Source organism: Molothrus aeneus, chromosome 26 (assembly GCF_037042795.1).
Source record: "Molothrus aeneus isolate 106 chromosome 26, BPBGC_Maene_1.0, whole genome shotgun sequence".
NCBI lineage: Eukaryota > Metazoa > Chordata > Aves > Passeriformes > Icteridae > Molothrus > Molothrus aeneus.
The window spans coordinates 533,012-560,979 of record NC_089671.1 but is presented as its reverse complement, the minus strand read 5'-3'; the positions used below and the strand labels follow the sequence as shown (position 1 = coordinate 560,979).

General features: G+C 62.6%; 1 protein-coding gene across 9 annotated transcripts in view; it reads left to right on the top strand.

The window, feature by feature from the left end:
• Positions 1-27,968, top strand: part of RBFOX3 (RNA binding fox-1 homolog 3) — a 143,718-nt gene that overhangs the window by 106,049 nt on the left and 9,701 nt on the right. For 7 of the 9 annotated variants that reach the window (XM_066565846.1, XM_066565840.1, XM_066565841.1 and 4 more), the window contains exons 3-4: positions 8,176-8,220; positions 17,741-18,077. In XM_066565846.1, coding sequence (XP_066421943.1) covers positions 17,976-18,077 — 102 coding nt within the window. In that variant the 5' untranslated portion in view covers positions 8,176-8,220; positions 17,741-17,975. Of the gene's footprint in view, positions 1-8,175; positions 8,221-17,434; positions 18,078-27,968 lie in introns of those variants that run through there. The other 2 variants (XM_066565844.1, XM_066565843.1) reach the window with 2 other exon arrangements.

Here is a 27,968-nt window from a genome sequence, read left to right as displayed (position 1 = left end):
TGTGCTGTGCTGTGCTGTGCTGTGCTGTGCTGTGCTGTGCTATGCTGTGCTGGGCTGGGCTGTGCTGTGCTGGGCTGGGCTGTGCTGTGCTGTGCTGTGCTGTGCTGGGCTGTGCTGTGCTGTGCTGTGCTGGGCTGGGCTGTGCTGTGCTGTGCTGTGCTGGGCTGGGCTGTGCTGTGTGTGCTGTGCTGTGTGTGCTGTGCTGTGCTGTGCTGTGCTATGCTGTGCTGTGCTGTGCTGTGCTGTGCTGTGCTGGGCTGTGCTGTGTGTGCTGTGCTGTGCTGTGCTGTGCTGTGCTGGGCTGGGCTGTGCTGTGTGTGCTGTGCTGTGTGTGCTGTGCTGTGCTGTGCTGTGCTGGGCTGGGCTGTGCTGTGCTGTGCTGTGCTGTGCTGGGCTGTGCTGTGCTGTGCTGTGCTGGGCTGGGCTGTGCTGTGCTGTGCTGTGCTGTGCTGTGCTGTGTGTGCTATGCTGTGCTGTGCTGTGTGTGCTGTGCTGTGCTGTGCTGGGCTGTGCTGTGCTGCTGTTACCTGCCCAGGTGACCCTGGTGTACCCCCACAGGCACGCAGCTCTCACTGTCTCTCCTCTCCCCCCGGGGTACACAAAGAGCTGTGCTGCCCACAGGCGAGGTACAGGGAGTGGTGTGGGCACTCAGTGCCCAGGTGGTTTGGGGTTTGGGGCCTGGAGCAGGGGTTGTTTGGGGTCTCAGAGCAGGAAGGAGCATTCCCCCAGCATGCTGGGCCAGGGCTATCAGTTATTTTAGCAATCGATGCTATTGATGCCATGCTAGCTGAGGAGGCCACTGGAGGGCTGTTCCTCCAAATCATTACATTCAGAGCTGAACTATCCCCTTTTCATATAAATCCTGACAAATAAAGATAAAGCAGGGCCTTTCCCATGGAGCTGCAGCCCAGAGCCAGCATTGGCACTGTTTGGGGCACCCCTGCTCGGGGTGAGCAGGGCCTGGGGCAGACGTGCCACAGACAGGAAAGCTGCTCTAGGAGGACTGTCACTCACTTTTGGGTCCCCTCTGCTGCATCTCTTGGTTGGATTTGGATAGGAGATCTCCCAGGGGTCTCTCCCTGCTTAAAACCCAGAGGGCACGGGACACACTGTGGGGACAGACCCTGAACGTGAGCATCTGATGGCATCAGTGGCAGCAGGAGCACCCAGGCTGCCTGGGGAGAGGATGAGCCTGTTTCCCTGGGGATGGCATCCCCGCTGCTGCTGGGGTGCTCCTGTGCCCTTTGGAGCTGGCACTCAGAGCTGCTCCTGCCTGGCACAGGGCTGAGGGCACCCACGGGCCCAGAGAGGGGCTCGTTCCATTTGCTTTTGTCGTTTTTCATTTCCAGATGAAATTAGGCTACATAAAGAAAACCCCAGCCTTTTCTTGCAGCACTGCATCAGTTCATCCCTCGAGGGAAAAACACTCACACGGAGGTTTTCCTGCACTTTGCTTGTCCTCATGTCTCCATCAGTGCTTTCAGAACGCTCACCCCTGGCCAATTCCCCGCGCACTGGGTTTGGTGCTTTGGGGTTTGTTTCCTTTTTTGCTATTGTTTTCAATCAATTTCACAGTGGGTTTGTGGTTGGGATAAAAGCATCCCCTGCTCTCCGCTCGCCTGGCAGCGTTTTGTGTCTGCGTGTCCCTGCTGATGCCACCCCGGGGTGAGCAGGGTGCGTGGGTGCTCCTTGTCCGTGGCTCACCTACCTCTGCTCCAGGGCTGGTGCCGTGCCCAGGTGTCCACAAAGGATGCCCTGAAATCCACGATTTGCCCTGAAATCCGTGATCTTCTCTCACAGTCGTCTCCTGCTCAGCTGCTCCATGTTCCTGCTGGTTCCTCCAGCCCCTCTTGTCCCCCTGTCCCCCCTGGCTTCATCCCAGGCGTTCTCCCAGCTCCACATCCCGGTGTCATCCCAGGTGGATCTTTCTCCCTGTCCCACAGGTTCTCAGGGAGAGGCTGAGCCACAGGTTAATTTACAGCGTGTGGGGAGGGGAGGGGAAGAGCTCTGCCCGCTAAATAAGTCATGAAGCCGGATCCCAACAGCACAATTAGAATCCTCTGTTAATGATTATTTATGGGGCTGGGAATGCTTATTTAACCTGACTATATTAAATATTAAACCAAATTATAATATTTATACCGGTATTTACAACAAAAGGAGGCGGTGGGTGGCTGGGGCAGGGCAGGTGAGTGAGGGAGGTGTGTCCAGTGCCAGAGGGGTTGTGGGCAGCATTCAGGGGTTGTGGGGACCAGAGGAGCAGGCACGGCTCTGTCCCTTGCCCCAGCCCAGCCATAGCCTTTAACCTAAGTGGCAGGAATGCTGCTGGAGGAAGGGGAAGGACTTTTGGGTGGGAGATGGTGTCTCCCGAGAAAGAGAAGCATCAGCCATCAACTGGGACAGCAGAAGCCGAAGGAGCCCCCAGCTGGTGTGGGGCCAGGGGGATGTGCTGTGCCCAGAGCTGCGCTGCTTTTGTCACCTTGGAGTTGGAGGTGACAGCTGGGCCTCGGGCTCTCTGCTGGGGCTCTCACTGCTGGGGCTCCCAGCTGCCTGTGCCCAGTGGCTGCTGCATGCTGGAATGCAGCTCCCTGTGGCAGAGCCATGGCTCCAGTGCCACCAGCCCTGGAAGCTGCAGGGCTTCAGTGCAGATCCCCGTGTGCTCCTGAGCCGCTGTGACTGCCGGCTCTGCAACCCGCTGCAGATAAAATGATGATTAAGGGGTCCCACCCTATAAGCAGACAACCATGTTGACCTTATTTAGGCTCCTAATCAATTTGCCCCTGGTGTGATTAATTGAGATGCCTGCCATCGATTCGCTGTGCGACAGGAGTGGCTGAGGTGGGATGCAGGGGATGCCTGCAGGGAGATCTCTGCGGCGGCTGTGCGAGGCTGAGCTGGGCAGCTCCAGCCAGGCAGGGTCAGCCCAGCTCTCCTCGGCCCTCCTGCTGCTGCCCTTGGGAGGTGTGAGGGCTGTTCATGGGGCTGCAGTGGGGAGCATCCCCCAAAAGGCGCCACGGGCACGGCACCTGGGAAGGACAGTGGTGTGCTCTTCTGAGAGAGCCGGCAGCTTGGAAAGAGTCCCCATGGCCACACCACGGCCAAAGCCTCTCCAAGGGCTGGTGGGACCCCTCCCCGAGGTGTGGCCCTCCCCAGTGTCCCTGAGGGAGCTGTTCTGGGATCACCAAGCACCACAAACCCACGTGAGCTGCCAGAGGGGGAAAGGCCCTGCCCAGAGTCACCAGCTGGGGACGAAGGACCTACAGCACGGATGATTGGAAAGGATTTTCTAGCTAAATTGCTGAGCAGATGGATTTACCCTGGACTGGTCCTTGTGGACTCTGGAACATTTTCTCTTCTGTCACAGTTCCTTTTTATGACCTGCCATTTGCTCCAGCAAGCGAGAAGTGAGCCCTTGGCACGCAGCTCCTGTGGTTAAGGGATGCAGCGGCCGCGCTGCCGGCAGCCACGGCTCCTTCTCAGGAGAGGGCTGGGGCCTGGCAGGACACCCCTGCCCACTCTGGCTCCCCGGGCACGGGCAGGGGCTGGAGGGGTGGCAAGGGGCAGCACTGGCTGAGGCAGAGGAGCTGGCAGGGCTGGCACGGGGCACGCTGTGCCCGAGATGCAGCCACTGTTTATATATCTGTTTATATATCTGTTTAAATCTGTTTATATCTGTTTATTAGAGATCACTGCAGTGACCACCTGCAGAGGGGCACGGCCAGCAGGGCTCCAGGTGCGAGGCTGTGGAGCAGGGCAAGCGTGAAGCCACGTCCTGGCTTGGGAGAGCCCTCTGTGGTGGCAGTGTGGGCAGAGGGACAGTGGTGGCTCTGGGGGTGCTGGGTTTTCCCCCTGCTCTGCCATCAGTGATTCCATCATCAGCACTTCCACACGGTGATTCCACCCGCTCCTTTGGCTTCTGCTGTCCCAGCTGGTGACTGATATTTCTCTTTCTTAGAAGAAGGGGAAGGACAACACAATCTTCCACCCAAAGCCCTTCCCCTTCCTCCAGCAGCGTTCCTGCCATTTACATTAAAGGCTATAATGGGTTGGAGTAAATGGAGCAGGTTTGCAATTAGTTTTCCAAGTACTTATCTCATTAAAGTAAATGAATTATTGATTTAGTGACACTCATGCTTTTAGTGAGCAGCACAGTGCCATCCGTGCTCCGCTGCTGGCTCCTGCAGCCGGCCCTTGCACGCTGCTCCTGTGGGCACACGTGTGTGGGCACATGGGCAGAGAGCAGCAGCTCTGCCTGCCCCTGGCTTGGGAGCCAGCACGGCCACGCTGGGCAGGAGGGCAGGAACGAGCCTTGGGGAGGGACCCTGCTGAGCTGGGAGCGATGGGCTGGGGCCCTGCTGCACCCTGGAACGCTGCTGGGGACACGGCAGCTGTGCCAGGACACCTCCTGCCAGCCCATCCGTGCTCTGCAGAGCATGGCAAGGGAGGGAGGAGGGCAGCTCACCCACACCACTGGTGCTTGGCTTGCTCTGGGGCTGTTGGTGCAGCTCAGGGCTGGCACGGGGCTGGCAGGCAGGGCGAGGAGCTGAGTGCGGCTCCTTGGGCCATCCTGGCACCTGCAAGGGCAGGGAGCAGGGTGTGGGGATGCTCAGCTCTGGCAGAGTGTGGCTGCAGGAGGATGAAGCACTGACAGGCTGTGCTGGAGCCAAATGCTCATGGCTGAACCTGCCACCCCCAGCCAGCTGCTGATTCAGCGCTTTTGCCCTCCTCTGTGCAGAGATTTCATCTCTCCTGTAAGATAAAACACTCCATTAATGGAGAGCTGCCTGCTCGGAGCTGCCCCTCGCTGCTGCCCAGGCAGGAGGGGCTGCACTGTCCTGCTGGGGCTGTCCCTGCTCCCCTGCAGCTCCCGTGCAGCTCCCGTGCCTGAGGGTGCCAGGGATGCCAGGAGTGCCAGGCTCCTCCAGCAGTGCCCGCTGGGCCAGCGGGTGCCTCTGGCTCACAGCAGGTTCAGGAGTGGCACTGGGAGCTCTTTGATCTCCTGGCCAGCACAAGGAGGTGCCAGTGGCCAGCAGGAATTGCAGGAGGGATTTGGCTGGGAGGTCACAGCTGTTATTTAGGTGGGGTTTGGTGGCCAGCAGGAATTGCAGGATTTGGCTGGGAGGTCACAGCTGTTCCTCAGGTGGGGTTTGGTGGCCAGCAGGAATTGCAGGATTTCAGCTGGGAGGTCACAGCTGTTCCTCAGGTGGGTTTGGTGGCCAGTGATGTTGTCATGGGCTGTGCCAGGTGTGGCAGTGCCACCCTCTCACCTCTGCCCTCCAGGACCTGCACGGGAGCTGGTGCTCAGCCAGGGCCCTGCCACAGCAGGGAGCAGCTTCCCAAAGCGGGGGCAGCACCATGAGCTGTCCCTGTCCCCAGGATGGGACTGCACTTCCCAGACCTGAGCTGCTGCTCTCCTGAGCAGTCCTAGAGCTGCCCTGCTGATGGCTCCTTTCTGCCCCGCCAGGGCTGCTCTGGGCACTGCCCGAGCCTCTCATGTCTCAGCTGCTGGTGTGGAACAGCCCTGGCTTGGCCCTGGGCAGAGCAGGATCGTGGGGAAACGTGTGCTGAGAGCTGCTGTGTGGGATCCAGCCCCTGCCCCAGCCCCTGCCCCTCCTGCCCTGTCTCAACGCTGCTGGGAACGGGATGTTTTATATTCCTTAGCTGGGAAAAAAAAAAATCCCTTCTCATTTAATTAAAAATGTTGACATTGTGCCTGGCCATCCCACCCGCCGGAGAAGGTGGTTATAAATTAAACATTAAACCTTTAATGGCCCATAAAGAAATTTTCGCTGCTGTTCTGTATATGGGGATATAAATAGAGAGGGCTGTGGGGGGAGGGTGGGACATTATTGTTCCTCAGCCAGATAATCTTTGCTAATGAATTTAATTAAAAGCAAAATTAATTTAGGATTTTTGGTGGAGGGAACGGGGGTTAAAATATACTTTGAGAAACTACCAAGAAGTTTCCCAGCAGATCAGAGCCAGGCCTGCCTTGGTTGCAGCATGGGGATAGGGGTGATGAGGTGCAGCTTTCATGGCATCCCTGCAGCTGGGTGGCACGGGTTGCATTTCTTGTGCAGACCCCCTGCTTCTCGTCCAGGTGGGTTTAGCTGGGCTGGGCTCACCTGTTCTGGCAGCAGGTCCCTTTGGGGCTGTGCAAGGGCTCAGCCCAGACCTGTGCTAGAAAAGCAGAGACTGGACCGAGATCCCCCCAGATCCTGCCCAGAGCTGCTCCTGCCTCTGTCCCGTCAACGCTGAGCCAGGGCTTTCCCTCTCCTGCTGTGGACAGGGAGGCTGTGGCTGAGCACTCCCTGTGTGCCGGGACCACCAGAGGCTCGGCCAGTCCCTGTCGGTGCCAGCGAGCGTGGCACAGGGCAGCTGGGGCACATCCTGGCTGTGAGGCCCCCGGTGCTGCGGGGAGCTTCTCAGAAGGCGCCTTTCCTGGGAAATGTGTTTGGGAAATGCGCGTTGCCCATCGCCGAGCCCCCCCGGGAGCACACGCTGTCAATTATTCATTGCAGAGCAGGCAGACTGGGCTCCCAGCACTCCCAGCACGCCCTCCCAGCACTGCCAGCCCCGCTGCTGGAGTGCTCTGGGCCTGCTGTGCCATCCCCTGCTCCCAGCCGGATCCCGGTGGGCGCTCCCTTGGCAGAGCTCAGGGGCGGAGGGGCAGGAGGGTCTGCCAGGCCTGCAGGGCTGTCAGCACCTGCTGGAAACCAGAGAGGGCCCAAACATCTGTTTTAGGACACCCACAGCTGGGTCTGCCCTGGCCTGGGGGGAGAGGGGAGACCCCCAGCCTGGTGAACGCCTCGTGCGGGACAGAGTTTGGAGGGTTTTTATCATAAGAGTGCTAATGGAAGCCAGCACCAGCCTAATGAGCTGTACTCCTCCATGAATCTGATTCATTGAGGCAGGAATTACCATAATTGATTATCCTGCTGCGTGGCTGAGAGCCGTGTTTGCTAACAGAGTGCCTGGGAGCAGCCTCTGTGCTCCCTGAGCCGCCGGACTGTCCGTGGGCTCTGTGCTCCTGGGACCAGCTGTGAGCTCAGAGCAGCCTCCAGGCACCCCAGGGTCCCTGCACCCCCCTTGGGACCCTCACCCGGGGGTGCTGGCCCTGCACTGGGAGCTGAGCAGCTCCAGAGCTGCTGCTGGGCAGGTGGGACTCAGCACCTGCTGGCCTCCAAAGCAGCAGGAACAGGCACACACGGCCCCCCCTCATTCTTTAGCCACTCCTGGGATGTACCAGCCACTCTCATTATTTCTGAGGGTCTAACATGATTGATGAATGTTTGCCTTGGCCACGCTGCAAAAGCCAATTAGTTGAAGTGCAGCTTTCAGGAAGTTTTCTTTGAAATTTGGCTTAATTTCCAAGAAGTGCCCAGAGCCAGGAGAGCAGCGTGCTGCAGGGGTTGCTCCTCACAGGAGCGTGTCCCTGTGCTGCTGTGGGCAGAAGGCTCGGGATGCACCAACCCAGATGTGCAGCCAGCCCTTGGATGGCAGCTGTGCCTGTCCCACCCCGTGGGGCGTGTGGAGCTGTGCCTGCAGGGTTCTGGAGCCCAGGAAGGGACCCCTGGTCTGTGGGAGCTGGGTTGGGTTCCTGGTGCACTGGGGGAGCTGAAGGGGGGATCCTGTGCCCATCACCCTGGGCATGGGGCTGGTGAGTGCCTGTCACTGTAAGACATGAAATAACATGACACAGACACGCTGCTGTTTCCAAGGTAAAAAGAGGAAGTTTATTTTCTGACTCTAACATTTATAGATTTCCAAAAGTGACAGTGGATTGGAGGGTGACAGTGCCACCTCTCCAGTGACACTGGACAAACCAACAGTCCATCCGATTTCTCCTCCTCCATAAAAGAATGCAAAACAATGAGTTATTTACAGAAAATGTGTGAGAAAGTTCGTTACAAGAATGTAAACATCAGAAGGCTTAGAAAATCTTAAAAAATCAGGTGTGACAGGTGCTGATGCTGCTTGGCTGCCCTGGGCTGAGCCCCCGGCCTGGCCACCAGCTCCTGGCCAGCACGGGCTCCCCAGTGCCCAGGGAGTATCATTCCCATTCAGGCTCACATCCCAGCACCGTGCAGACATGGGCAGACAGCACTGACTGGAGCAGGTTAGTGATGATGAGCATTGATTTTGATTCTTCCTCCCCTTCCCTGTCTTTTCCAGAGCGCCCCGTGCAAGCGCCGCGGGAGGAGCTGGGCTCAATAAAAGGTACAGAGGGTTGGGATCCCGGGGGCTGCCTCGGCTCTGCCCTGGCTGCTCCCGGGGTCCCTCCTGCATCTAAACCTGCATGTGTGGGGCTGGCAGGGGGCTCGGCTCGGGCAGGGCAGGCAGCACCTCAGCCTGGGGCTCGGGGACGGGGCTGGGGGCACAGCGCCCTGCCCGGGGCAGGGGTGGGAGCAAGGCTCCCCCTCCGCTCTGCCAGCAGCCCCCTGGCACCGAGCCCCAGCGGGTGTGAGGGGAATCCTGCATGAGGAGAACTGAGGCTGACGTGCCTGTGAGCGTCCGTGCGTGCTGTCCTGCTGTCTGTCCGTACTCTGCAGTCCCAGGAGCCGTCCCTGGCGGAGCCGGGGTCCCTGTCCTCACTGGGGGCAAAGAGAAGCCCACAGCCCCGTGCTGTGGCAGTTGCCCAGGGGATGTTTGTCCCCAGGGCTCGGGGGGGTCACAGCAGCTCACAGTGTCCCCGGGCTGAGGCAGGGCATGGCTGATGTGAGTGCGAGGTGGATCAGAGCAGGTGCCTGTGCCAGCCTGGTGCCCGTTGGTCAGGTGTGGGTGGCTCCTCCCTGTCCCCCCTCACATCACTGGACCTAGCAGCAGGAGGAAGAGCCCATCACAGAGGGGACCCTGCAGGGTCCATCCCACTGAGCACAGTGCTCCCGTCACACCCAGTGAAACAGAGGGGCAGAGAAAGCCAAGGGGCTGCAGAGGATGAGTCTGGTGCATCCACAGCTCTGGGCCCTGGCAGGGGCTGGGGGCTGGGACCAGGGGGTGACAGGGGGTGACAGGGGCTGGGGCAGTGGTGCTGGGCTGCAGGAGCTGCCCACTGGCAGAGCTGTGAAGGGGAGCACTCCCATCCTTGGCACAGAGAGGACAAGGATGGAGGTGACCTGCTGGGGGGGGATTGTGGTCTGGAAGGGACCCGAGATCCCGTGGGAAATGTGGAAAAAGAGCTGCTAGGAGGAGCAGAAAGGCTGGGTGGGAGCAGAGTGTGCAGGGAGGGAGGATGGACGGGAGGAAGGCTGGGTGGGAGCAGAGTGAGGATGGACGGGAGGAAGGCTGGGTGGGAGCAGAGTGAGGATGGACAGGAGGAAGGCTGGGTGGGAGCAGAGTGAGGATGGACAGGAGGAAGGCTGGGTGGGAGCAGAGTGAGGATGGACAGGAGGAAGGCTGGGCGTGCAGGGAGTGAGGATGGACGGGAGGAAGGCTGGGCGTGCAGGGAGTGAGGATGGACGGGAGGAAGGCTGGGCGTGCAGGGAGTGAGGATGGACGGGAGGAAGGCTGGGCGTGCAGGGAGTGAGGATGGACGGGAGGAAGGCTGGGCTGTGCTATGGGCCTGGGGACGCTGCTCAGCTGCAGGGGGAGGCTGTGGGGCCGGGGCTGCCCCAGCCCTGTGCTTGCTGGTGTCTCAGCCGTTCATTTCCCGTGCTGAGGAGGGGGCTCTGCTCCTCCCAGTGCCCTGCTGTGTGGGCTGGGAGGGCACAGGTCAGCCCTGGGCTGCAGGGATCTGCTGTGGCCACTGGCTGTGTCTGCAGCAGGGGAGGGCATAGGGTGGGTATCCTGCAGCTCAGCTGCCCCTGCCTGCTCTGGGTGGGAGGTTTGGGGTCTGGCACAGGGGCTCTGGGCCCTGTTTGTGCGGGTGTAGAAGGAGAGGGTGGAATGGTGCTGGAAGGGAGCTGGGGAGGTGCTGCTGCCCCTGCCCTGGCTCCAGGAGGGCTCTGAGCCTGCCCAGTTTGTCTGCTGGTGATGGAGGGGTTTCATTCCACTGCACTGGGCCCCTCTGTCTGTCTGTCCTGTACAGCAGGGCTGGGGGGACCCCAAGTCGCAGCTGGGGCTGCATTTACAGGGCACAGAGAGAGGGGAAAGGGTTTGGATCATGGAGATATAGGAGGGAGCAGGGAGCCCCCCGCCCCAGCTGCCTGCAGTGGTGCCTCTGCTGCTTTATCACCCTCTCCTGGTGCTGAATTATTGAGAGTGTTGCTCTCGTTTATTGCCGTGCTGGAGGAGAGCTGCCTCCAGCCTGGTGCTGCTCTGAATATCATTATGGGGCTGTAGATGTCAGAGCCAGCTGGGCCCCGGAGACCAATCTGCTGCCCCCCTCACTCCTCTGCTTCCCTTATCCTTATTTATTCCCTCCCTACCCGCCTGGTTCAGCGCTCACGGTCCCCTTGCTCCTTCCACCCCTGGAGGACAGAGATTTAGAGGAGCAGCAGTGCCTGCCTGCCAAGCCTGCACCGGGTGCCAGGGGCAGCAGGGGCTGGTGTGCAGGAGCCCTGACCCATCCCCAGGGCCAGGCCATGTCTGCCCTTTGCTGTGTCCCCTGTCCCATCCCGGTGCTCTGTCCAGGGTTTGCTGGGGGGCTCGGGGAGGGAGTGGCTGCCCTGGCTCTGGTTGGGATTTCTGGGTGCCCTCTCCAGTCCATGGTGACCCCATCCCGTGGCTCCCCATTGCACATGGGGCTGCCGGCTCTGTCCCCCTTGCGCTGCTGCTTGGTTCTCCAAAAGCCGGGGGGACTCTGGGGCTCCCGGGACAGACCCTCCGGGCAGAGCAGGGCTGAGCATCCCCGCCGGCGATGGGAGCAGCGGGGATGGGAGCAGAGGGGATGGGAGCAGAGGGGATGGGAGCAGAGGGGATGGGAGCGGCAGGGATGGGAGCAGCGGGGATTGAGGAGCAGAGGGGATGGGAGCAGAGGGGATGGGAGCAACAGGGTTGGGAGCAGCGGGGATGGGAGCAGCGGGGATGGGAGCAGCGGGGATTGAGGAGCAGCAGGGATGGGAGCAGCAGGGATGGGAGCAGCAGGGATGGGAGCAGAGGGGATGGGAGCGGCAGGGTTGGGAGCAGCGGGGATGGGAGCGGCAGGGATGGGAGCAGCAGGGATGGGAGCAGCGGGGATGGGAGCAACAGGGATGGGAGCAGCGGGGATGGGAGCAGCGGGGATGGGAGCAGCGGGGATTGAGGAGCAGCGGGGATGGGAGCAGAGGGGATGGGAGCGGCAGGGATGGGAGCAGCGGGGATGGGAGCGGCAGGGATGGGAGCAGCGGGGATGGGAGCAGCGGGGTTGGGAGCGGCAGGGATGGGAGCAGCGGGGATGGGAGCGGCAGGGATGGGAGCAACAGGGTTGGGAGCAGCGGGGATGGGAGCAGAGGGGATGGGAGCAGAGGGGATGGGAGCAACAGGGTTGGGAGCAGCGGGGTCTGGTCCGGCACCCGCGGCGCCGGGAGCCGCCTGGCACCTCGCAGGTTAACTGCGGGCGGCGGATTCCCTTATTGACAGGGCAGCTTGGAAAACGCTGAGGCAGGACATCGGCTCCTCGGAGTGTCAGCGGAGCCCCCGCTGCCGCTGCTGCCGTGGCCCCAGCGCCCAGCCCGGTCCGGACCCTCCCCGGCCCCGCTCACCCCTGGGGCTGCCCACCCCTCACACGCTCGCCCTCCCCTTTGCTCCTCGAAGGCACTGGAGAGGATTTAATCTTCCCTTCCTCTCCGGTTTCCCGGGGCGGACAAGGCGCTGCCCTGGTGCCGTCCCCCGTTCCGGGGGCTGCCGGCTCTGAGCCCCGGGACAGGAGCAGGGCTCCGGGCCCAGCCGCAGGGCTCCGGGCTCCCATGGCCGGAGGGACAGACGGGAGGAGCGGGGCCGGCTCGGGAGCAGCCCCCGGCCCTCCCAGGCTGACACCATGAGGTGTTTTTGGGCCGGTACCGCTGCCAAGGGCGGGTGCTGCCCTCGCTGCCTGCGGAGGTTCCGCTCAGGACTGGGGGGTTTCTCACTCCCTGGCTGTGCCCTGCCCAGGGACAGCTTCCCCTGTGCTCAGCCACTCTGTGCGCGGCTGGCAGCAGCAGCAGGGCTGGGGACAGGCTGGCGTTGGGACCAGCAGGGCAGGGCAGGGCAGGGGTCCCTGCCTGGGCACCCCCAGCCTCTGCACTGCCCCGTCCACGCTCTGTGTGGTGCTGGCCATGGGCAGAAGCTGCCTCCCCTGCCCAGCACCAAAGCCCTGCCCCAGGAGTGCTCTGGGGGTCACTGGTGGGCTCTGGCTGTCCTGGGAGGGGGCACGGCCCTGGGGTGACAGTGGGACATTCAGGTGACAGTGGCATGTTCAGGTGGCAGTGGGACATTCAGGTGGCAGTGGGACGTTCAGGTGGCAGTGGGACATTCAGGTGGCAGTGGGACAATCAGGTGGCAGTGGGACATTCAGGTGGCAGGTCTGTGACCAGCAGCAGCCCCCTCTCACGGTGCCCACCCAGGATCTTGGCAGATGCTTGTGGGGCAGCCCCCACGTTTTATCCCAGGCCTGAAATTCCTGAGGCTACTGAGGGGAATGTACCATGGGGACCCTGAGATCCCCTTGTGGACCCCACAGCGGTCCCTGCTCAGGGTTCTGAGGCTTGGGGGGATGCCCAGAGCAAGGGGCATGGCTGGGGAGTGGGCTGGGCACAGGGGCTCAGCTCTCCCTGCTCTAGCAGGGCATGCAGGCTGGCACCCACCCAAACATCCCAGAGCTCGGTGCAGGGCTGGAGAGGAGGGGACGGGGTCTGTGCAGGCCCTTTGCATGTGGCTGGGAGCCCCAGCCTGGGTGCACAGTGAGCAGGGGGCGAGGAGCTGGAGCCAGCTGTGCCCCATGGAGCTCCACTCCCTCCCCAGAGCTGCAGGAGCTGGGCTGTATCAGGCTCTGCACCACCCCAGGGTCTTCCCATGGCATCCCAGCCCAGCAGCTGGGGCTCAGCTGGGCTGAGTGCCATTTCTGGGCATTGTGGGCGTCTCTCATCGCGGCGAGGGAGGAAGCAGAGGGTCTGGTACCCCTGTGTGACAGGAGAGCTCTGGTGCCTCAGTCATCAACACCTCAACGGGCTGAGATGGCGCAGCAAAGTGTCCTCAAACAAGCAGTAATTCCAGAGAAATTAAGTGTGTGTGGGGCGAGGGGAAGAAGGGCTCTGTAAATGCTACGATTTATAAAGTGTGCCCTGGGTCACAGCACCTGTTTAGCACTAACATCCTCTCTGTGCATTTAAAAAATCTCATTGTGAGGATGGAGTGTTTGCTTCTGGAGTTTCTCCAGCCTGCTGTTCCCCCGTGCCCACCTCACCCATCTGCTGCTCAGGTGGGCCCCAGCCCAGTGCCACTGCCCACCCTGGCAGTGCCACGCACACCTGCTTGGGGTGGCCCGGACCCCTCCTGTCGTGTGCCATGTGCTGGCACCCTGGGGGCCGCTGCTGAAGCCCCCAGCAGCCTGTGAGGCACAGGGCTGCCACTCCAGAGGCTGCAGTTCTTGGGTTCGGTCACAGCTCCCTCCTCACCTGGTGAGGTCATACCTGGGTGCTCCATCTTTGGGAATTCAGAGCAGGCGCTCAGAGTGTCTCCAGTGACCTCTGAGAGCTGCTGGAGGGGGAGGAGGAGGAGGAGGAAGGAGCAGGCAAAGAAGGAGAGGTTTAACAGGGGGCCAGGGTGGTTTGTCAGTCCCTTCTCGCTGTCCTGGTCCCTGCCCTAAGCTGGGGCCATCCCTGCGGTACTGGGGACGTGGGACCTTCCTTGCCACGGGATGTTCCTTGTCACACAGCAGCTTTGATCTGTCAATGCCTTCATCTAATTGCTTGATGTCTTTGAATAACTACTAATGAGCTTCTAATTAATGAATGCCTTGGCTTGGGGGCATTTGGAGTGGGTGGGAGGGAAGGCTTAGGCTGGTGCTGCTGTCCCTGGGTGCTGGTGGGCTGCCAGCACTGCACTCACAGGGTGCCCTGGGGGGCTGGAGCACCTGATCCCAGTCCAGCCTCGGTGGCCCTCGAGGCAGAGGTTGTGTCCTGCCAGATCTGCAGCTCCTTGGCAGCTCTCACGAGCAGCAGCATGCAGCATTGGCCTGTGGGGAGTGCTGCAGGGACCAGGGGGTCCCACTAAACACCACAGCCCCCGGGACACCCAGTGCCCCCATGGCTGTGCACTGTGCCCCACGGCAGGTCCAGGACATGGAATCATGGCATTGTCCCTCTCTGCTGGGAGAGGAAACACAGGGCTCCAGTGCTGCCAGGCGCTGGAATTCCCACTGCATCCTGTGGGTGGGGATCTGGGCATGGAGCTGGGCTGGCAGCAGCTCTGACAGGTGCCCAGGGCTGGGTGCAGCCCGTGCAGGGCCTTGGCACCTGATGTGCCACGGCTGTGCTCAGTGGGGCCGGGGGCTCCAGGCAGACCCCTGGGCCTCGTTCCTCGTGGATGCAGCTCCCAGATGTCCCAGGGTGTCCCTTGGAGGAGGCCTGAGCTTTTCTGCCGTTTCCCAAGGAGAGGATGGCACCGCGCTGGCTGCCTCGGGCACCTCCCAGCAGCTCTGCACGGTGCAGCAGGTCCATCCTGGTGCCTGGAGCAGCCAGGGCAGGGCTGTGCTGTCCCTGGCAAGCTCCCTCAGGGGTTTGGGGGTGCGTGCCCACCAGTGCTCCCAGTGCAGGCTCTGTCCCTTGGCCCCAGCACCACAACAGTGGCCAAGACCACTCCTGTCCCGGTGCCATGTTGTTCTCCCTCTTCCAGAAAACAAACCCAAGGAGGCCTGAAGGGTTCGTTTAAAATAAATAAAAAATTGGGAATTGTGCTGATTTGAAGGAAAGGCAGCCCCATCCTGAGCGGGGGAGCGCAGTGCCAGCCCGGCCCCGAAGGGCAGAGAGAGATGTGCTGAGAACTGCAGCCCTGTGCAACTTCAGCCTTTGATCGTATATCTCACACGTGCCCTTTGCTTTCCCTCTGCTGATATTTATTAGGTTTAATTTTACTGGGACACGGCTGTAAGTGAGACAGATGGAATGGGGTCTGTGCGCCTGGTGAACACATCTTAATTAAACAGATAAATAAACTTTCCTTCCAGGAGGCTTCAGTGTCGGAGGGGCTCCTCGGGGGCTGCGGCTCTGCGGGCAGGGCACGGCCCTGGTGCCAGCCCCGGTGCTGCTGGCTGGCACGGCGGCACCGGGAGCAGCAGGGCGAGGGAACCCAGCCAGTGGTGCCAGCGGGGCGTTCCCACTGGAGCCGACTGGGGGCTCGGGGTCACCCTGCCCGTCAGTGTCCCCGGGGCTCCCCGCTGCAGAGGGACATCTCTGCGGCCAGGCACACCTTGGGGTTGGCAGGAGAAGGGAGAGAGGAGACTCCAGCTCTCCTCAGCTCCCAGAGCTGTGCCCGTTTCGCTGCTGGCTCAGGGCAGTGCCAGCACGGCCAGGAATGCCTTTGAGTCACCCTGGCCGGAGCGGCGCGGGGGAGGATGGGCAGATTACCTCATCCTGGAGCCGTCCCTGCCTCACGTGGTGCGCCCGGTTGGGCACCGCAAGGCCACTGTGCCAGGCAGTGCCCTGCCGTTGTCACCTCCAGAGCTGCAGTGGAGCCGGAGCGGCCCAGGGCCTTTGGAGCTGCCTGCTGGGGGTGCCCCTGCCCTGCACAGGGTCTGTGTGGTGTGTGCGGTTCCTGGGGGAACCCCTCTGCCCTCAGCTGCACCGAGGGCTGTGCAGGGATGCGCTTGTCCTTTCAGAGCTGTCCCACGTCCTTCCCCGGGTGCTGGAGTGCACAGAGGGCAGGGCACCCGGGGCATGGCGTGGGAGGGAAGGGAAGCTGGACACCAGCAGGAGAGTGGGGTCTGAGCACCACGGTGCGCCAACGGGGCCACTGCATCTGTCCTGGTCCTTGGAGCTGGAGGGGGAGCAGCTGTGGTGGGCACCCACAGGGAGCAGTGCCAGGGGATGCTGTTGGCAGCAGATGTCACTGCTGGACCTTTTTGGCGCCCGGTACCACCAGGTGGTGGTGGTGACAAAGCCTCCCCCGGGCCTGGCATCCCCTCCCCAGTCTGGGTCCCTGCAGTCCCCTTGGAGTGCAGTCTCAGGACCCCTTGGCCCCACACACCTCTTTCTCAGGATGGCTCTTGCAGAGCTGTTTGCAGCAGGTTCTCCCTGTGCCTCTGGGCTGGCCGTGCCACATGCTGCTGCTCTGGAGTGTCTGCAGCAGGAGCCGGAACACTGCGAGTGTACCAGGACACTGCAGCATGTCACTCTGCCTGGGGATACTGTGGAAAATCCCAGCTCCAAACGGCTGGTCGTGTGCTGGAGACGGAGCATCAGCAGCTGCTGGCACAGCCCTGCCTTTGTGCATCACATTTGGCCGAGACGGAAGCCGAGCCGAGCCCAGGTTTCGTTTCCTACATGCCCCAGCACAATGCCAGCCTGGCAGCCTGGGCGCTGCCGTGGCTCCGGAGCTGGGCACGGCGCTGCCGAGCCCTGGGCACCAGGGAGGGACCGCGGCAGCGCCGGGGCTGCAGCGGAGACGGGGTGGGTGGAGGTGGGACGGGACCCGAGCGAGCACACCCAGCTCTCCCTCGCGGGCACTGGCACATAGAATATTGCCATGGCAGCTGTGACAGCCGCCAGGGTGGTGTGGATGCGTCAGGGCTGCTGGCAGCACCGCAGGGCCCTTGGAAACGCCAGAGCACCTCTGGAGCCCTGCCGGGGCTGACCTCTGCCCACCGGCAGGCGGATCTTGGGGCAGAGGGTCCCCATGGCTCTGGGGAGTGCAGGGAAGCAGTGCCAGGGGGCAGGGGCAGGGCCCCCGTGTCACCCCAAGGGGCAGGGTTCCCATGTCACCCCATGGGGCAGGGGTCCCTGTGTCACCCAAGGGACAGGGGTCCCCATGTCACCCAAGGGGCAGTGGTTCCTATGTCACCCCAAGGGGCAGGGGTCCCCTCAGGGGGCAGGGCCCCCTCATGTCACCCCAAGGGGCAGGGGTCCCTGTGTCACCCCATGGGGCAGGGGTCCCCATGTCACCCAAGGGGCAGTGGTTCCTATGTCACCCCATGGGGCAGGGGTCCCCGCAGCCCTCCGTGCCAGGGGGACGGGCAGGCAGTGGGGGCTCACGGGGCCCTGCCCGGGGCTCCCGCACCTTGGCAGGGCTGAGCAGTGGCGCCCGGCCATGCGGGCAGCGGTGAGGTGCGGCCGGTCGGGCAGGGCACGCTGCGGGCTGCCCGCGGCTGCGGGGCCGTGCGGGGCCGTGCGGGGCCGGTGGCCCCGGGGAGGCGGAGCTGGGGCTGCCGGCGGCTCGCACGGGAGCGTGGCGGTGCGCACGTGTGCGGCGGGCGGGGTGCGCACGGGGGATCCCCGGCAGCCCCGCCGCCGCCGCCGCCGCTGCCCGCACCGAACGGCTCCGCGGCACCGGCTGCAGCACCGGAACTGCCGGTAAGAGCCTTCCTGCCCGGGAGCGGGGCCGGCTCTGCCCGCCCGGCCCATCCTGCCCGGCTGCCTCCCCAGCGTGCGGCCGGGGCGGCGGGGGCGGCGGGGAAGCCATCTGCAAGGCGGCGGCGGCGGCGGAGGGGTTAAGTGCGGGATCAGCTGTTCTCATGTCATTACGGATTCTCTTCATTTTATACAGAGCTCTGTTTGATGTCTGAATGCACAGGGGACTCCCCCTCCTCCTCCAACTCCCACCCCTTTTATTTCGCTCCCGAGCCCTCTCTCCTTCCTCCTCCCCTTCCTTTCTCTCCCGCTCCGCTCTGGCTCACGCACACCCTTTGCAGACCGTGCGCTCAGTGCCAGTGTCTAATGGCCCCGAAGTGAAGAGCCAGGCGCTGCTCCGGCGGCGGCGCGGCCGGCCTGCCGCAGATGAACCCTCCTAACTAGCGCCGAGGGGTCGGGAGGGACGGCGAGCAGGGGAGAGCCCGAGGGGCCAGCCGGGAAGACGAGGATAGCGGTGGATAGCGGTGTGCGGAAGAGGACGGACCCGCGAGCAGCTCCACGGCTACCTGTCGACACATGCTGTGCTCCATGGCTAACTCGGGCTGCCTCCTTGTCTCCAACTCAGGCATGCTTCCTCACTCTCTCCCCTGTCCTCCAGCCTTCCTCTACCTCCAACAGGTAAGCCACCCTCTCCAGGGGATTTTTTTGCTTTCCGGTTCGCACGTGTTTCTGGCTGGGTCCCTCTGGGCAGAGGGTAAGAGCTTGGCAGCATCCTCGCAGCCTCCCCGCTCCGGCCCCTCGGCAGCCGGGGGTGCTGTTGGCGGCTCGGCCGCAGCTTTCGGGGTTTCTCCGGTTTCCCCGGCGCGGCGGCGGGAGCAGGGCCGGGGCAGCGGGCGGGCAGTGCGGCAGGCGAGGCAGAGCCGCCGGCGCGGCTCCAGCGCTCCCCGCCTCGGCGCTGCTGCCGCTCGGCGATGATGGATGCTCGGGTGAGGAACGAGGCTCCTGCGTGGCCTGAGCAGAAGGGAAGGTGATGAGCTCGTGTGTGCGCCGTGTGTGCGTGCCCACAGCCGGGCGTGGGGCTGTCCCGCTGTCGCTGGAGGTGCTGCAGAGGGACTGGGGGCACGTGGTGCCAGGCGGGTGCCAGGCTTGGGTTTGCCAGCCCAAATGGAGGCTGCTGAGGTCGTCAGTTGGGTCCTTCAGCTGGGCCGAGGTTTCGCTGTCCCACAGGGCTGCCCTGGTTCCTGTGTTGGACCCTGACTGCCGCGTTTCTGGGCCCACCATCCCAGGGGAAGCGCGGCTTGGGAGAGGCAGCATCTTCCTCAAATGCCTCTGTGCTGCGTCGGAAATCCCGTCTGCCAGCCAGGCAAACCGCTCCATTTGTGCTTTCAGGAGTTTAAAAATTCATGGCATCCTCGCTGCACTTGGCGCGGCCGGCGCGGTTCACCCGGCGGCGAGGACGGGCACGCGGGTGCCAACCAAGCCTCACCCCAGTGAGGAGGCTGAGGAGCGCTGGGTCCCTCGGGGTGTCCGTGGCCGGTGTCCGAGCAGGGTCGTGGCCCGAGCATGGCCGGGGTGGTGGGGATGGCGAGGCCCGGGTCTGTCTCCCGTGCTGGAGGCTGGTGCTGGCCGTGGGCAGGGGTGTGCAGGGGCTGCGGCAGGGCTGCCGAGGCAGGCCCGTGATTTATTGCACCCAGAGCCCGGGGACAGCCAGGGCTGCGCTGGATTTCACCCTTCCCAAAGCTGCACTGAGCTCCCGGTGGCCGCTGCACGTCTGACACTGAGCAACCCTGTCCCTGAACCCCCACCCGCCCTGGGGATGGTTTGTGTCCCCAGGAAGGGAGCTCAAGGATGCTTTGGAGTGGCAGCCAGCGCAGGGCCCAGGGCCTGTGTGCAGCATGGGGGATGTCCCTCTCCAGCTGGGATCCCCCTGTCTGTCCCTGGCCACGCGAGGGGCTCAGCTCTGCTGCCTCTTGCCCTGTGGAGCACTCTGGCAGGGCTTGGCCTGGGTCTGGCAGCAGTGGCAGTGACAGCATGGCCCAAGGGGTGCTCCCAGTGCCTGCAGGGCTGGGAAAGCAGAGCTGCAGGTCCCTGGGAGGCAGCAACTTTCCTGGGTGTGCAGCTCTGCCCCTGGCAGCTCCCGGTTCCCCCATCGCCCTGGCTGGTTTGCTCTGACCGTGGTGTTCCGCATCTCTTCCTCCCTGCTCTCCCAGAAGCCTCCTGCTCCTTGGCAGCAGCTCTGGACTTGCAAGCCAGGAGGAGGGTTTTATTACAGGATTTGGAGTTGGATTTTCACCTGGCTGATGAGCACGATGGAGGTGAAAATCTCCGTCCCCTTCCTGGGGTTTATGCTGTGCTGAGGTTCTGCTCCCAGCACCTGGGGACAGGTGTTCCCAATGTGTGTCACAGCAAGGTGTCAGGGACAGGGACACCACTGGAGGCCATCAGGTGGGGCAGGAGCATGGGCCATGCACGGCTGATGGGCCCTCAGTTGGTGTGCCTGGCACCTGCTTTAGCTCTGAGTTTGCTCTGGGTTTTAGGCTGCCCTCCTGTGCCACCTGCACCCCAGGGGCACACAGGGAGCGATGCTGCTTCTGCCTGTGGCACATGCCCACCCCAGAGTGGCTCTGCCAGCTGGCCTGGCTCACCTCCGTGCACCTGAGAGGGTTCACCCGACTTTCCCTGAGTTGGCTGTGCCGTGGGCGCTGGGGGGACTTGGTTGTGACCCCCTGGGCTACAGGTCCCTGTCCAAGCCCTTTATGGGTTTGTAAGGAGGTGTCCTATGATGGTGCCTGAGCCAGTGACCAGGACTGAGCCTGGGGCTGCCCAGTCAGTCAAGAGCAGGGTAATGCCCAGGGTCTGCACGCAGTCGCTGCCCTCATGCCCTGCAGACACTGCTCTCCCTGCCAGGAGCCTGTGGCTGGGGTGGTTCCTGAGGATGTTCCGTAGCTCCCAGCCCCAGCGTTTGCAGCTGGGTTGGGATTTGAAGGAATGACCAAGTAATGAAGCTCTCAGCAAAACTTCAGTTCTTCCAGCACCAGGGAGGGCTCAGCAGTGCCAGTGGCTCTTGCAGGTACTGTGGGTGCCTCTCAGCTCTCTCTGCTCCATTTCCCCCGTGTGGCCACCCTGGCCCGGCTGCAGGAGCTGGGGGTCCATGGTATTCTGGGCTGTGCAGCCAGACGGTGCCCAGGAAGTGCCCCTGGCACTGCCCTGCTCCAGGAGCAGGAGCTCCGGAGGGCTGGAGGGCAGGGGCCAGGGGAGGGTGGGTGCATGTCTGCAGCAGAGCAGCCTGGGCCAGAGGGAAGGAATGCTGCATCCTTCTGTGGGGCTTGGCAGGGACATTTGGCTCTGGCTCAGTGAGGGGCTGGGTGTGGAAGGACACTTTGGTGGCTTTGTTTTGTTAATAGAGGAATCAGTAACACATCTCTGCTGTTGTGAGCAGTGAGGGCTGCAGGACAGGGCTCGGTGCTGACCCCGAGCAGCCCCTGGGCATCAGTGCTGAACCCTGCAGACCCTGCTGCAGCCACGTGCAGGTGTGAGCCCAGCCCAGGCCGACATCCAGGTGTGCTGGGGCCGCTGCAGCGCTGCCCCTGGGGTGCTCCTGGCCGGGAACATCCCCTGCTCACAGTCACACCCCGCACAGGAGACTTGGCTGAGCAGCGCCGGGAAACAGCCTCTGCAAATCCTGCTTGGAAAATTCCTTTCCAAAAGGGCTGCTGCCAAGTTTAGCGTGCTGTATTTTTAGGGAGCAGGTCTATTCCGGGCGGTTTGCAGCAGCGGGCTCGTTTCAAACCGGGTTTCTCCCTCTGCCCGTGCCTCGCAGGGCTGTGAGACCCAGCACGGCAGCTCCTGGCTCTGGCCAGGCTGTGCCAGCTGCCCTGCCCTGTGAGCACAGGCCTTAGAGCCCCCAAAACATGTTTTTCTGCTTCGGGTTCTTTCATACTGAAAACACTGACATTAATTTTAGCTTTGCAAAGCTGCTTTTCCCACAATAGCTGTGATTTTGGCCCACACTGCCTGGCAATGCTCTTTTTATAGGTATATTCCTATTTTTATGCTATAGTGATGGGTGAATGAGTAGATTAAATTAGATTTAGTATCTGTCATTCTTTAAAGCATCACATGCGGTTGCAGGGGGGGTGTAACAAAGAAAGGCTAATTAGGAGAGCGGGTGCAGGCCACCCCCACCAGTCCCACAGCTGCACCACCCTGGCCCTGGGGCTGCCCCCGCTCAGGGGCCACCATCCGCGCAGCAAGGAGCTTTGGAGCGTGGTTTTCTGCGCAGCCAGGGCTGGGCAGGGCGCTGGATGCTGCGGCTGGGCACCTCCAGGAGCTGCAGGGTCCCTTGGCTGCCCGGCCGGTGTCCCCACGGGCGTGGGGGCTCCTGCGTGGGGGCACTGTGTCTGTGGCATGGTGGGCAGCCACGGAGGAGCCAGGGGCACCAAGGGGCGCTGCAGCCCCTCCAGGAAGGGCATTGGTCACTCCAGTGCTGCTGGTTTTTGTAGGCAGGTGTGGGGAGCTGTGCCAGTGTTGGGAAGGCTGGGAAGGGTGACTGGGCACAGGAGAACTGAATATCCAAGGAAGGAGGTGGATCTTCCAGTGCTGGTGTGAGCCCAGCAGCGTGTGGTCAGGGGCTGTGCAGTCCTGGCCATGCCATGGCCACTGACCCAGTGATGTGACAGTGCCATTGAGCAGGCTGGGAGCTCTGGGCTGGGAGCTCTGGGCTGGGAGCTCTGGGCTGGGAGCTCTGGGAGCTGCAGGATTCACCCCTCCAGTGCCCATGGGCAGCCCTGGCAGGGCTTTAAGCTGCACCACCTCCCGTGGCGTTCCAGGGGCCAGGAGGGAGCAGTGTGAGCGCTGTGCCCCTCACTCCTGGAGCAGGGGAAGGCTTGTGGTGGGCACCACAGCGCTGTGGGCACTGCCTGCCAGGGGTCAGGGCTGTCCCCACGTTCCACACCTGCCCTGTGTGCCCAGCCAGGATCCACACCCGCGTCCTCAGCACAGCCTTCAAACGGCTCCTGTGGAAAATCAAAGCTGGGGAGAAAGGAGTGGGAGCAGGCGACAGTGGCAGCTTATTTGTGATCTGCATTGTGTGGGGAGCCCTTAATTAGAGGTAATTAGACTAATTAACTTGCAAATGAGAAACTCGTCTTTTCCTCCTTTTCTTTTACAAGAAAAAACAGGAAAGACGAACAAGATAAATATTGAGGCTAATTACGTTGTACCTGCTGCAGAGCCCTCCAGCCCACGGGAGGCCTCTCTCCCCACCTGCCTGGCACTGGGTGCCATCCCTGTCTGTGTGCCCATGTCCTTGTGGTCCCCTCTGGCAGAAAGGGACCCCCTGCACCCCCAGCAGGGCCATGGTGTGTGTCCAGGAGCTGCTGGGGACAGTGGCCAATGCAAGGACCCAGTGGCCAGGCCCTGGCAGTGGCAGTGCCACAGAGGGCATGGCCCCAGCACCATGCCTGGCACACTCCCTGCCAAAGCCATCCCATCCCACCCCAGACCCGAGCAGGGACCCCAGAGGGATGTCCCCTCTGACACCACCAGGTGACACACGCGGCTGTTCCAGCCCCAGGAGCAGGGATGTCCCCTCTGACACCACCAGGTGACACACGCAGCTGTTCCAGCCCCGAGGAGCAGGGATGTCCCCTCTGATGTCCCCTCTGACACCACCAGGTGACACACCTGGCTGTTCCAGCCCCGAGGAGCAGGGATGTCCCCTCTGATGTCCCCTCTGCTGTCCCACCAGGTGACACACGCGGCTGTTCCAGCCCCGAGGAGCAGGGATGTCCCCTCTGATGTCCCCTCTGCTGTCCCACCAGGTGACACACGCGGCTGTTCCCAGCCCTTCCCTCGGGGCATCTCCGCTTTCCCCTCGCTCTGTGCCGCACACCCCGGGGGTTCTGTTAGCACAGCCCGGTTCAAATGTCTGATTAGTCTTTAGGAGATCGAGGGGTCAATTTTCCACAGCTCCTTCCTCTCCATTTAACTAATTTAACTGCACGATTGTTACAAATTTCATTTTATTATAGCGCTGCTTCTCAGTCCAATTGAATTACCAAAATCTCATTTTCTCAGAAGTGCTGAATATGTAATTAGAGGAAAAATTATGCTCCTGGCTGCCTATTAGAGAGGGCTGCGTGCAAGCACTGTCCAGGCACACGCACGGGTCCGTGGTGCCACCAGTGCCCACACTGGGCCGGCAGGTGCCACACGCAGCTGTGCCAGAGCGCCAGCGCGGTGACAGGGAGTGACAGTGACAGTGCCTGTGCTCCGGGTTGTGGGGGCTCTGCAGGTGCAGGACCAGCGTTCAGCTGGGTTCCTGCAGCCCTGTGGGGCAGGTGTGGGGCTGGCAGGGGAGCTGCTCTGGGGTGTGGAGGTGTGGGGCCAGGGCATGTGGCCATTGGTCTGCGTGCAGCTGGGCTCTGGCAGCTCCACGGGAGGGTTCTGGAGCCGCAGCCCTTTCCAGGGGGACACGGGAGCTGCCCCCAGGCCCATTGGAGCAGCAGAGTGCTCACCGCTGAGCCATGCCGTGTGTGGGTCTCTGCGTCTGGCACTGCTGCCTGCAGAGCTCCGGAGGTGCTGGCGGTGCTCGGTTACCTCCAGCCCACCCCTGGGCTCTGCAGCCTGGCTGGTGCCTCCTGTGCCGCCTGTCACAGCCTTCTGGTGGCCGCTGGGGAGCGAGCACTGCTGGGAATCCCAGCCTGAACGCCATGTCAGCCTCGGCGTGCCTGGGGGCAGAGCCGTGCCGGGGATGCCACCGAGGGTTCCCGCGGGTGTGCCCTGGCAGCGCTGGCGTCGTTCCGGGAGCTGCCGGGGCAGTGCCGGGCTGTGGCAGGGGGGAGCCAGAGGGCTGAGCATCCCTGGGCTCCGCTCGTCCCGCGCCGTGCCCGGCCCTGCCGTGTCCGTCGGTCCGTCCCGGTGCCGGGAGCCGCCGGCCGTGCGGGCGGGGGTGGCCGGGAGCCCCCCCGGCAGCCCCGGCTCGCCTTGGTTACACAACATTATCATTTCATAATACTCTGAAATATACATGAAGTTGGCTGAATGCAGATGAAATTGCACCATTTACTTCATGAATATTTCATGAAGCCTCAGCTCCGAAGTTTCCAGCTGGCAGAGCCGGGAGCCGGGGCCGGACCGTGCCCCTTCTGCCCGTGCCGAGGTGACAGGGACACGCGTGCTGCTGTGTGCCCAGTGTCCTGTGCCATTGCCACTCCTGGATGTCCCATGGCTCTGCCTGTCCTCCCCAGGCTGCCAGGGCAGAGGGACAGCAGCGTCTGTGAGCTGGAGCCCAGGGCACCAAGGGCAGGAGCAGGGCAGGGGGATGCAGAGTGTGGGAAATGTGTGCCAGCCCAGAAAAATGGTGTTTGCCACGCCAACGGGCTGCTCTGCCTCCCCCCGCTGCTCCTCCTCCCCCTCAGGTGCTCCTGCCCACTGGAGCTCTCCTTTCCCATCCCTGGCAGGTGCCATTCCCAGCCTCTCACCGTCCCTGTGCTCTGCTGATGGAGACATTCAGTGCAGCAGCTGCTGCCCCGTCCCTGCAGCTCCTCACCCCTTCCCCGCTTCCTCCCCAGGCTCCATCCCCATCCTGCCCCCCCAGCCCTCTGTGGGATCACCGTGGCCCCACTTTGGGCGTAAGGAACCCACCACGAGCTCCTGGCATCCCCTGGGTGGGCAGGGCTGGTCCCTCCCAGGGCTCCCTGACCCCCCTGCCCGCAGCCAGGAGCCTGCACAGGCTGGGCACTGCTTTGTATGGATGGCACAGCTTTGGGGCTAATGAAATATTTACAGGTCAGTGGTTTTGTGAGAAATGACAGGGATCAGTCAGTTCCTTTTCAGGGAGTAATTTTCCTCCCCTCCACGGCCTGTGTTCTGTGTTGACAGCCATTAGCATGAGCGAGGGCTGGGTCCGAGGGGGAGCTGTGTCTGTCACACAGATGAGTCCTGCTGGGCACGGGATGCCTGCATGGCCCAGGGTGAGAGAGAGAACCAGAACCCTCCTGCTTCCACTGGGGCTTCTCTTGAATGTGTCTCTGCTGCTCAGCACAGTGCACTCGCCCTGCTCCCGGGCAGTGGCTCTGAGGGCTCCTGGCCCCATCAGTGTCCCTGGCTGCTGCTCGCTCCAGTTTCCTGCTGGTGGGCACAGCGGGTCCCCCACAGGAGACGTCTGGAATTGCGGAGCCCTTCCCTGTGCTCGGCAGTGACCTCAGGCTCCCTCACGATGTAGCCAGGGTGTGCCCTGGCATTGGCAAGCAGGCAGGAGCCATTCCAGGTCACATCCAAGTGTTTTCTGCCTGCCCTGCCTGCAGAATAAGCTTATTGAGGCCCTGTGGGTCCCTCTTTCCCCCCAGCAGGTGTCTGGCTCCCAGTGGGAGGAGCAGGACAGCCCCGGGCAGAGGGGAGGCTGGTAGGGTGGGCAGGTGTGTAGTGACAGGACTGTCTTCCCTCTCCTGTCACTCTGGCACTCCACGTGTGGCTTCACCCAGCTGTGCATGAGCCGTGACCTAATGGTGCCGTGACCAAGCAGGGTCAGCTGTGACTGGGCAGGGCCATGCCATGGTTGGCAGTGCCATGTCATGATTGAGCAGTGCCATGCCATGACCAGGCCATGCCATGCTGTGACTGGCAGTGCCATGCCACGGTTGGGCAGTGCCATGCCATGGTTGGCAGTGCCATGTTGTGACTGGCAGCGCCATGCTGTGACCAGGCCGTGCCATGCTGTGACTGGCAGTGCCATGCTGTGACCAGGCCGTGCTGTGCTGTGCCACCCCTGCACCATCAGCACCGCACAGCACAGGTAGGGCACAGCTGCGGGCAGAGTTGGCTGGTGGGAGTTGCCCTGGGCTGGAGATGGGACTGGGGTCAGGCCGAGGCAGCAGGATGGCCGTGAGGCCTGGAGGAAGCTGGCACGTCCATGGCAGCAGCAGGGGACAGATGCTGGTGGGCAGCCCCTAAGCCCAGGCCCTCCTGGGCAGCACTGTCACACCGGGCTGTCACAGCCCAGGTTTGCTGGCCCTTTGTAAGGGCTCATGGCTGGCAATCCCCCATCCTTAGCACAGGGCTCTGCACTCAGGTGATTGCTCTGACCCTCTGCATCCGGGGGCTCCTGGCACGGTATTTCCTCAGAAAGGAGCAGAAGTGGGAAACGGCGTTGTCAGCCCCGAGCTGCCAGGCACAATCACCGAAATGCGGCGTCGGCAGGAACCGGCCCCACACTAAATGACTTGAAAGGAAATGGCCTGGATTGTGCTGAGGAGGCAGAGTGTGGGGGGAGGAAGCAAGTGGAGCAAACAAAAAAACTTCATTAATTAAAGAAACTCGTTAATGAGGGACATTTAATCAGCTAAAGATGATATCTACCCCCTGCCTGCTGCGGCAGCCACTGCGCAGGGCTGGTGGTGCAAGGCTGAGCCATGGGCAGGGCAGGGGACACTGCACAGGGGACACAGGGCAGAGGACACCACATGGGGACACTGCACAGGACACACCTGGCAGGGGACACTGCCCAGGGGACACCTGCCAGGGGACGGGGCAGAGGACACCACACAGGGCAGAGGACACCACATGGGGACACTGCACAGGGCACACCTGGCAGGGGAACTTGGGCTCCCTGTCCCAGCCTCTGGGACATCCCTGGGCAGTGCCATCCCTGGGGCAGTGGTGTTTGAGCACAGGGCTGTACCCCTGTCCTGCTGGTACCTGCTCGAGCAGGTGGGCAGCAGAGGTGCCAGGTACTGCTTGTGCTCCCTGTGCTGCCAGCTTTGCTCCAGGCTCAGGCACTGAGCTGTCTCGTTTTGAATGAGGCCAAGGGCTGTTAAGGACCAGAATTCCTTTGACTGCAAGTGTAAAGCACCGTGTGGGAGCATCCCCGTGCCCCAGGAGGGCTGGGTGCGGGCAGAGCAGGGAGTGTCTCTCAGAGCCCTGTCCCTGGCACCCAGCACTGTGCCACAGGCTCCCTGCATGGCCAGGCACCCTGAGCTGGGGTTCTCTGGGGGCAGGGGTGGGTCCCAGGGACCCCCTGGGTGCTCAGTGCATGGAGACACCCCAGAAGGGGCTCCAGCCCCCTTCTGGGAGGAGCAGAGGGACCCTCGGTGCTTGGGGCTGTCCCGGGATGGGGCTGTTCCAGTGCTGTGGGCAGCGTGGGGTGTGAACTGGGCAGTGTGATGTCCATGGGCAGCACACAGCCAAACCTGTCAGCGTTCCCTCCCCATGGGACCCTCACCACAGCAGCCCTGACCAAGCAGCTCCGTCCCCATGGGGTGGCCAGGCCCTGGGAGCAGACAGGAGGTGCTGGAAGCCATGGATCTGTGGATCTGTGTCTCTGCAGCACCCGCAGCTCCAGCGCCATGAGCAGCAACCAGGGGAGCCTAATGGTCCCTGAATGAAATAGTGCCCAGGCTGACAGGCACTGCGACAGCCCTAATTAATAACTGATACTGACATGGCTGCTGGGACAGCCTGACGAGGGCCTGGCAGGGGGGACGGTCCCTGCTGCCATCCTGGTCCCTGCGTGTTGGTGCCTGATCCTGGCTGCAGTGACAGCCAGGGAGCATCCAGGGCAGAGCAGGC